Below are 9,239 nucleotides of genomic sequence, written 5' to 3'. Positions count from 1 at the left end.
CATGCTGTTAGAAATGTTGCCGAAGATTGAACAAGAAGACGGATAAGGCATCAGTCTATCTACAGTGACCATGACATGTGTGAAAAGGAAGAATCATGTCCTTGCTGCGCATTTTTGCGGATGAATCATATAATTAGAATGCTCAGTTCGCAAACTAACTAAAAAGTTTTACCTCATCGTCAACAAAAAGCATTTGTTAATTCTAAAATTCTGAATTTAATTTCGTTTTATTAATTTAGAAATCACATAACAACAAAAATAATTCTAATTATTTTATTATATAATTGAAAATTTTGAAAAACATTGAAAATTTAGGTTTTTACATGATGGACTATAACAAGTTGTTACAGAACAATATTGCTACTGATCTAAGACTTCAATCAAAAGCATCTTGTCCAAGTGAGCTTATAGATTATCTCACGTTCCTCATCGATATCAGAAAAAAAGTTTAACCCGTTAACATTTTATAGGACAAAGTGTGGTTAGCTCTACAAGACATCTAAAATGAGGTAGTAACATATTGAATCCAACATATAACTGCAATAACTGCATATAACGAGGATATTAAATACGATTTTGCAATCATTGGTGGTATCTTATCGACAGACGGAAATCGTAAGCGGAAGTTGGCAATATTTACACGAGAGTAATTGTATTTATTGTATAACAAGGCACTCTATCATTTGTTTTTTCACCGTGACGATTATCGAATCGCAAGGGTAGAAAGCGTTAGAACTTGTAATCCTTTTGGAGTTCTGCCATCGTACAGGAATCCAAATGAGCCACAAGTGCTTTCGTTAGCATATTGCAATCGTTGGATACCACCAAAACCTTTGCCTCACTATCGGCCACAGACTGCACCTGAAGAGCACAGTTAATGATGGAATCATCTGGTGAATTTATCGGCATAAACTCCACGGTATCGTCCCAAGGATGTTGACCCTTTATCCTAGGATCTTTCGCTCGCAGCATCCGGTGTAGAAATTTTATTACAGGCATAATCTGCGTCTCTAGATGAGGTTTTTTGTATTTCACTATATCGAGTTCATCAAGAACTTTGTAAGGTACAATCAAAATTGGTTGACGGTCTTCAATGGAATGCAAGAAAAGACAAAAATGTTGGAAATATATCCTCGCCGGCGGCCCAAAGCGAGGAGCAAAAATAGAATATGTTTAGTAAAAACTTATTCAACGAATAAGTAACTAACTAACTAACTAAGGTCTTATGCAATTTTCTTACCTGCAAACTTTTTCGTTAGGAAATTATCAATGTCCTTGTAATGGTTGATGAAAACGCAGGTGTCAACAATGCAGTAGAAGTACCTCGGATAATTGGATAATCCTTCGTCGTACTTTGATTTCAGCTCTGACTCTCGACCATTCTTTTCCTTTTTCAGCTCTGACGGTCGAGATTCTGGCAATATTTGTTTTAGTTCTGGCACACTATCACATTCCATTGAATCGAAAGATAAGTTCTGATGCTTCTCTGAAATCGCAGGCGATGCTACCGTGCTCGAAATGTCCGTATCATCAATATCCATATGACAAATGACGTCGGTCTCTTGCGAAATGGCAACATCATTACTAGAACCGATTGAAGAAATGTTCTTTGATGAAAACTTTTCTTCATTGAGAGGGCATTTTGTTAAGCTGGTTGATGCTTCTGATTCCGGCTTTTTCTGATCATTTATCTCTGTCTGTAGTTCAGCTTTTAAACGATCAAGTCTCGCTTGCGCTGGACTATGGTTATACAATTCATTTCTCCAATTTAGCGTTATAGATTTTGATTGAGCCGATGATTTTGGGGTTATTACTTCTACATGTAAACCGCTAGAATGTGGAGTTTTCGGCAAATCCGCTATTATGATTGATGATGTTGATTTAAGCTTTTGACGAGTTTTTTCATAAGGAAAAACTTTTGTTATGCAGGTGTCTGTTTTCGACCTGTGTTTCTTCTTTCCATTTTTAATGTCTCTGGTTTTCTTCGAAGTGGTAACTTGACAATTTGACTCGATAGAAGTTACGGTCTGTACAGGAAAGCTATTTTGATCAGAAGAAAGTTTCGATTCACTTGTTGATGCTTTAGACTTTTGTTCTTTCTGATCATCAATCTCCTTCTGCAAGGCGGCACGTAAGTTTTCAAGCCTCGCTTGAGCTGATCCAGACCGCGGTTTATTCAATTCACTTCGCCAAGCCACTGGGAAGCTTTTCTCCTTTTTGTGTTTAGCCTTGACAATGCTTGAACGGTTATTATCTGCTTTCAATGCATCAGTTTCGAATATTTTGGTCGGATCGCTGTGTCGACGGTACTTGGCATTTACAGATCTACCGATTACGGGTAGAGTATCTGCCGATTTTGGGGTTGTTACATCAAAATGTATCCGTTTTGAAAAAGGGGTTGTTGGCGACCCTGTTATTTCCTTTGATGTAGATTCTTCAGCCTTCACATTAGTTGATGAGGAAGATTTTGAAGTTTTCATTGGCTTTTCCTTTTCTGGCGTAGTTGGAGTAGCTTTTCTCTTGCTACTCATCTTGATGTGATCAATTCCTAGAAAACCAATCGCTATACAATGCTAAGATATGTTGTATACTAACTTTTGTTCAATGACAGCTTAAAAATATAGCTGCTTCAAAACAGAGAAAACATGATCAGTGTAATGCAACTAAAACTTAAAATATCAACATTGAATGTGGAAACCTACTTCAATTTAACATCGTTTAACTGTAAATAACAAGATCTTAGAATGGAAGCATTCAGCGTCGGTAGGTTTACAAACATGCTAATCGAGCTAACAATTTCAATTTAAACGCGATCTGATATTATAGGAGACAAAAATATTAATTCAAACTAAACCACCATTGAACCACAAATCACAACAATCCACAAACATCTGTGTTGATAAGATTGTAAATAAACCTAAATGTCACAGCTAAAGCGTTTATATGTCAGAAGCGAATACTGAGAATATTTAATATAGAGACAACACATTTAAATAAGTATGTATTTATCGTTATTCGCCAAACAATTGTTCAAATTTATATTATTAAACCATTTAATATCAATTCAGCTATTGTTCATAACATATAATCAATTCAATCAATCATATAATCAATCCAGTAGTTTGGTGGTATGCGCAATACATTATCGGAGGTATGCGTTCTCATTTAAAATAAAAGTTAAAACATGTTAGTTTGAGCTAACATTAGCTCTGTTAGCACAAAACATTTTAGTTTGCAAAAGAGATCTTTGTATATTTGCAAACTGGAATACTCACACAAATAACCACTAATCAGCTCTACGTTATCTTACAACAGCCACTAAGTGACCAAAGTCTAAGGAGCCCATCGGTCATATGAAGTAGAATATTTCGTTCTCTCATCAAAGGAACGGCCGCGCAACAAACAGTGGTAGTATACAGTAGCGATTAATACACATTAAGATCTCTTGATAAAGATGCAGCAAAAGCAAATGGAGAATGAAGCTTACCATAATGTATAAAGGAATTTAACCAAGCCAGCTTCAAAGCGAACACATTGAAACATAATCGAGATTCAATGGCATGCTGCGTATGGATTCGGGGACTCATTCCCGCTTAAATTATGTCATCTTTTTTACCTTACGAAAGCTTCTTCTCTGCGATATTCAACACATTAATGCCGTTACCTTGCACTCCTCATAAATAATGGAGGCGCCTGGTTCGTATAATAGTCATAAAAGAACTGGAACATTCTTTTGCTCCTGTCCATCCTCTCTCAGCATGTGTTTTCAATTCTTTCCGTTCTATTTGCCACCTCAAGTGTACGACGTATCAAGTGCAGCTCAGCTGTTTTGTTTCGCATGAGTTGTGGTTTATGTCTGCCATTGTGTTAGATGTTTCCTTTGACAATCGAGGTAACTCCTTTGCCCTTTGGCTTTTACCGTCTCCTCTGCACCATAATTCTGTCTTATCGCATATGGCTCGAACGGATTGCCTCCACTACACTTGGTGGTATTTAAATAGTAAAGAAAGAATTTAGTATGTTTCTTAAATCTTATTGCCCTTCTCTCTCATGCTTCCAACAAACTACACGATTACTCTATCTGCGAACTCAATGGATAGTATTGCAATATCACCAGCCAATAAGAAAGTAGTAACAATAGCTACAATTTATAAAAGTGTTATGTAAAATATTATAAAAGAAGCTATAATTTATAGACTTGGTAACCAATTTTTAATGGTTTATATATGCTTTTTTGTTTGACACTAAAAGCGTGTACTAATTCCGTACCAAAGCTATATATATTGATATTATAATATTAGATTTTATATCCATTTTCGGTCTCGTTGATCATTGGAAATCGTTAGCAGATTAAAAACGAAGTAGAAGGTGCGGAGAACCGAAGGTCTGTAATTTATCATTGATCAGGTTTTATTGGAGTGCTATTCTTTGCAAAATGTACATTTTAGTGAAACAAATGGGATATGACCGTACCTACTGCTATGCGTAAAATGTACAAAAACGATACGTAAATTTGGAGAAGTACGAAAAATCGATTTCTCTGCACATAATTCAAACATTACAGACAATTTGCTTGCTGACAAACAATTTGCGCGCTGTTTGAAAAGGTCCTATTCGATGATAAAAACTCCCGGATTACGATGGATCAAGAAGTGTTTGAGCTACTGCAGCTTCAACGCGCCTCTTGGAAAGGCAAAAGACGCCAACAAATCACGCTCATCAAGGTTTCATTTTCTATTCAGAGCTGCTTTTTGTCTTTCGGATATTTCTTTCGTATCCACTTGTACATTTCTATTCCGCACGACCTTTCGGGGCCAAAGTTAAACTTCCCACCCCATTGGAAGTCAATTCGCAGCCATTCAATGCTCCGCGAGGTCTCGGCTGCCTCGGGTTCATGCCAAATTGTATGTGCTTTTATTTCTCAACATCAAGCCCTTGCTTCAGTGTGTTCAGCATTACGGGTGGAAAGAGTGCTACCAAAGGCACACAAGTAAGACGTATTTCGCGATTGTGTTCAAAGAAAAAAAATCATCATTTGAAAAAGGTCCGATTCTTCGAAAAGAATCTCTCCCGAAAGAATGGGTCGTGCCCCTTTTCCACCCACAACAAACGAAAAATGCTGCGGCGAGGCAAATTGTTCCTTACGTCGGGGCGCCAGCCTCTGGCCACCGTGGGGAAAGCGAGCGCCCGGGGTAAAGTTTGGTGGGCAAGGCCGCTTCCAGGGTGCAGTAAAGTGTAACGATTATTTTATGGCACGATCGTACACTACCGTCGCTTGTGCTACATTTGGTGTAAATTTTTCATTGCCCCATATCTAGTCTGCTCAAAAGAAGCCAAAAATTCCTGCGCTCCGGCACCGTTTTCACGATAAAAGTCAAAACTTTCCCAGCGCGTCGCGTGCAGCACTAAATCTTTCGCCCTCCCTTAGCACAGGAAGCAGTTATGGAAGAAGCATCGCTTAATTGTACAATTTTAGCTCCCGCCACAGTGCCGTACTCATTATCCTTGCGCCTTGTGGTCGCTGTCCGTTCGTTCGTTCGCAGCTTTCCAGCACCAAGAAGTGGCTGCCTGGCAGTTTATGGTTATGAGGCGTTGTACGCTCGCGGGGCTTAAGATTCATTTCCATTGATGGGTGTGGCGTGCCGATTGGGTTCCACGTCCGAGGCATGCTGTAAAATCTTGCTACAATATTAACGCAACAAGCACCATGAAGTGCTGTAATCAGACGTAACAACATTCACAGCCTTCGGCAAATCCTTGAGATTATGTGCCAAGCTGTAAACTACGTACCGGATCAAGAGCCACGAATAAAAAAGCACCTCCTTCGGTCTGTTGCGGCGGATGTCAGTGTAAGGTGAATATCATTTTCTTTGCTTACGAAATGACTCCCGTGCTTTTGCATAAAAAAACTAAAGGGTGACGTTGATGCACACCGAACATCCAGCTCGTCAGTATGTTTCCCTTCATTCTATGCTCAAGTGCCCAGCATCATTAATCAGCACGCTCGTACGCACGTCGGGTCGCTCTCGACCCGACACATTGAGCCACTTGAGCCAGAAAAGGCCATCCCGAAGTGCCCATGGCCCCACGCAAACACATCCTGGGCAAAACCCGAGATTCTCACCAGTGTAAAGGCATTGCGAGAGCCAACCCCACGCAGTACACACTGTTTGGAGAAGCATGGCAAACGAAACACAATCTGTAATTTAACAAATTGTCAATCCGGATCGCTGGTTGTTGATGTAAACATTGAAACGCCACACGAAACAACAAAAAAAAAGGGAGCATAAGGGAAAAATATTGCCCATCGAGATTGCCACCCCTTTGCCCGAACCGAACTTAAATCGGTCGAGCTGGCCGAGGTCAGCTAGAATGGGAAAAGGAAACGTAAAAATAAAAAAAGATGTAGAACAAATAAATAACTCACCCTTTCCGGGCAGTCCTGCAACGGGTGCGGGTCTTTGGGCGCTGCCGTCCATCATCCGATCCATGCATCGCTGGTGAGGTGAGCTCCCAGCATTCTCACGTGTGAGCTTTATCTCACACAATTCATCACGGCCTACTGCTGGCCGGTGGTGGTGGTGGTGGTGATGAAAGCCTCAAAAACCACCATTCCACGCGACGAAACCGTCGTTGGGATCAAAACATCGCCCGCTTTCATTCAAACTTTCGCGCGGTGACCTCCATTGGGTGCGATGAGAGGACGCCCGGTTGCATGTAGTGGTGCGCACGGGAGCCATTTATCTGATAAAACCCGCCAACCAACCGCTCTACCCATGGTTTCTGCTTCCAACACGCTCGTCGCATGATAACGCCACCCGAGCAGGTGGCGTACTCAAAATGGCGAGAGATTGCCCTGCCTAGCGGCCCTCGAAGGGTCTCGTGCTGGTGTGCGTGGAAAATTCGGTCGCTGGCAGGCTCTCGGTCGGCTTTCGCGGTCAGCGGTCCTCTCAATCACGTGGAAAGCGTGATTTTACCTTTGTTGTTGCGCACCGTATGCAGGCTCGCTTTTCCGGCGCGAGAGCCTGGACCGAGGTCGCTAAAAAGGATCAGAGATGCTTTTGCACAAGAGAGATGCTTTTGCACTCGCTCACTCGCTTTGCTTTCTCTCTCTCTCTCTTGATCCTAGCACTGATTACTCTCGCTCTCTCTATTTTTCGCTCTCTCTCTCTCTCTCTCTCTCACACACACATTCTCGCAGGCACGCGCGTTTTTTGTTGCTTTTGGTGAGTTTTGCATCAGCTCCATCAAGTGGTAGCCCGAGCGCTGGGGCCTTCGCGCGGTTGGGCTCAGTTCCAGGACCGACGCTGGTAGACCCGTAGGCTCTGGCGGGTTCGCAATCCTCCGACGATTCGGTTCGCAAAACAACCGTTCTGACGTATGCGCGTGGGGCGTATGGGAGGCTAATTTTTCACATCCGCACCCTCCCTTAAACCAAGGGTCCCATCGGTATCCAGCGAAGGTAATTGCGTGCCATCAAACAGATTGGCGTCGAGTGTTCCGCGTGGGTGCACACGCGTGCCCTGGGTGAAATTTTCCCTCGGAAAACCATGGGTACAGGCGTGGCGTGAAATCTGCAAACCTCGAAGCGAAACCGTTAAGCCAGACGCACGCGTTCAGTTACACAGTTGCACAGGTTAGTGGGGTTGGTTTTGTAAACCGCCCAGTGATTTGTGCTTCTTTCGATGCTTCAGTGTGGAGCTTCAGGGAATGAAATGTACGCGAAAGCAGTGAAGCATTGAAAAAAAGGGAAATTCCCGCAAAAGGTGTTGGTCACCCCCACCGAGTAGATGTCCGATTCCCACTGGTGTGTATGTGTGTATGCGTGCGTGTGTGTGTGCGATTCGTCGAGTGGACGGTTGGTTCGCGGGAAAGGACGCCACCAAGCACACCCGTTTTAATCCACCATTTGTGCACCAGTGCTGCAGGGTGAGCCCATAAACGGGGTGGATTGTCCTTTAGAGTGAATGGTGACGTCGGTTCAAGCTCACCGACAGCTTGCAGCCATTTCCCTGGCTGGCGAGGATGCTACTGAATGGTGCCTGAAAATATTCCACCGCGAATGGAATTGTTTCCCATAATTTTTTTTTCAAGCGCACTTCTGAGACAAATGTCTTTTGCCATCTTTTAATCCTGCTTAGGACGGGATTCCTTCGAATTTCTTTCTCTCACGAAACCCAAAGTCTTCCAGCGCTGCTCCGGCCCATCGTTTGCTGGTGGAAGCACAGCAAATTAGAATCAACCTTAGCTCCACCCGAGCCTTTTCCCAAACGCACATGGTGCGAAGTGCCGTGAACGATGGAAATTACAATTTCCCGATAAGCGAGCGGCGCTACTATTCCACCCCCATTCGAAAAGCCTTTCTCGTCGGTTGTTCAGGCAGGTGCTTGCAGGATGGGGATAAGTGAAAAATCGTATCACCAAACTGTGGTGCCAAAAAGGGACTCCGAAAATGGGACTCCAAGAGACGAGAACGAACCCCGGGGAACCTAACGACCAACGGTGAACCGTTAAAGGGGCGGTTCTGGGCGACTCATTATTTTTTTTTTGCTCCTCAAAACCCAACCCTCTTACCAGCACGTTTTTTTTGTTGTTGTTGTGCGTTGTGTCTTCGGTGTGGTGTAAAGAACCGTGTAAGAAAATACAACAGCCAACCAACCAAAAAAACACATGCACACAAATCATTTGGAAGGTTCTCTCCCAGGTTTTCAGGTCTGTGCTGAACGTGAAACCAACCGTGTTTGAGTGAAACGAGCGGCTTTTGTTGGGTGGGGGGAAACGGAGATTTTTCCGGTTGTAGCTATTTGTGGTGCCATCAGTGGCTGGCAACAATGAACGTGCACGTGAAGGAAGCGTCCGTGCAGGTGTGCGATTGGTGAAAGTGTGCAAACGGATGTGACCCTTAGTGTGCGTCGCTGGAGAACCGCGTGCTACCGACGGGCTGCTTAAGGTATTTACCTAGGATGTTTTAAAACACCCCCCACAAATTCACCCTCCCACACACACACACAAACACCTGTGATTATGAATTTAAGGACCCGAATTTCCTGTGCCAAGCTGTGCTATATTCCCCAGGAGCAAGTCGTCTGGTTGTCGGGTGTCAGTTTACCCAGCGCTTAAGGAGTTACGCGTGTTCCAACATCATCAAGGCGGGCAGGTAAGCCGCCCGGAAGCCACCCTGATACGGAGGGTGGTTTTTTGATTCACCTTTCTGCTTTCGTCCTGTGAGCGCGTGTGTG

The 9,239-nt window shown here is 43.2% G+C and overlaps 1 protein-coding gene across 1 annotated transcript; it reads right to left on the bottom strand.

Moving 5' to 3' along the window:
- Positions 1-507: 507 nt before the first annotated feature.
- Positions 508-6,479, bottom strand: LOC128722699 (uncharacterized). Its single transcript, XM_053816378.1, has 4 exons — positions 6,428-6,479; positions 2,025-2,347; positions 1,241-1,397; positions 508-1,088 (listed from the first exon to the last, which is right to left on the bottom strand). Exons 1-4 carry the CDS (start codon positions 6,477-6,479, stop codon positions 730-732), a joined length of 891 nt encoding a protein of 296 aa, XP_053672353.1. The 3' UTR covers positions 508-729.
- Positions 6,480-9,239: the final 2,760 nt, after the last annotated feature.

This window comes from Anopheles nili, chromosome 2 (assembly GCF_943737925.1).
Source record: "Anopheles nili chromosome 2, idAnoNiliSN_F5_01, whole genome shotgun sequence".
NCBI lineage: Eukaryota > Metazoa > Arthropoda > Insecta > Diptera > Culicidae > Anopheles > Anopheles nili.
Note: the sequence above shows the minus strand (reverse complement) of the source record. Positions and strands in the feature narration are given on the sequence as shown.

Coding starts and splice junctions, on each gene's coding strand:
- LOC128722699 (XM_053816378.1), bottom strand. CDS start 6,479: ATGGACGGCAGCGCCCAAAGACCCGCACCCGTTGCAGGACTGCCCGGA. Junction 2,348..6,427: donor TGCAGGACTGCCCGGAAAGG/GTGAGTTATTTA, acceptor CAAAATCGGCAG/ATACTCTACCCGTAATCGGT. Junction 1,089..1,240: donor CCTAACGAAAAAGTTTGCAG/GTAAGAAAATTG, acceptor ATTCCATTGAAG/ACCGTCAACCAATTTTGATT.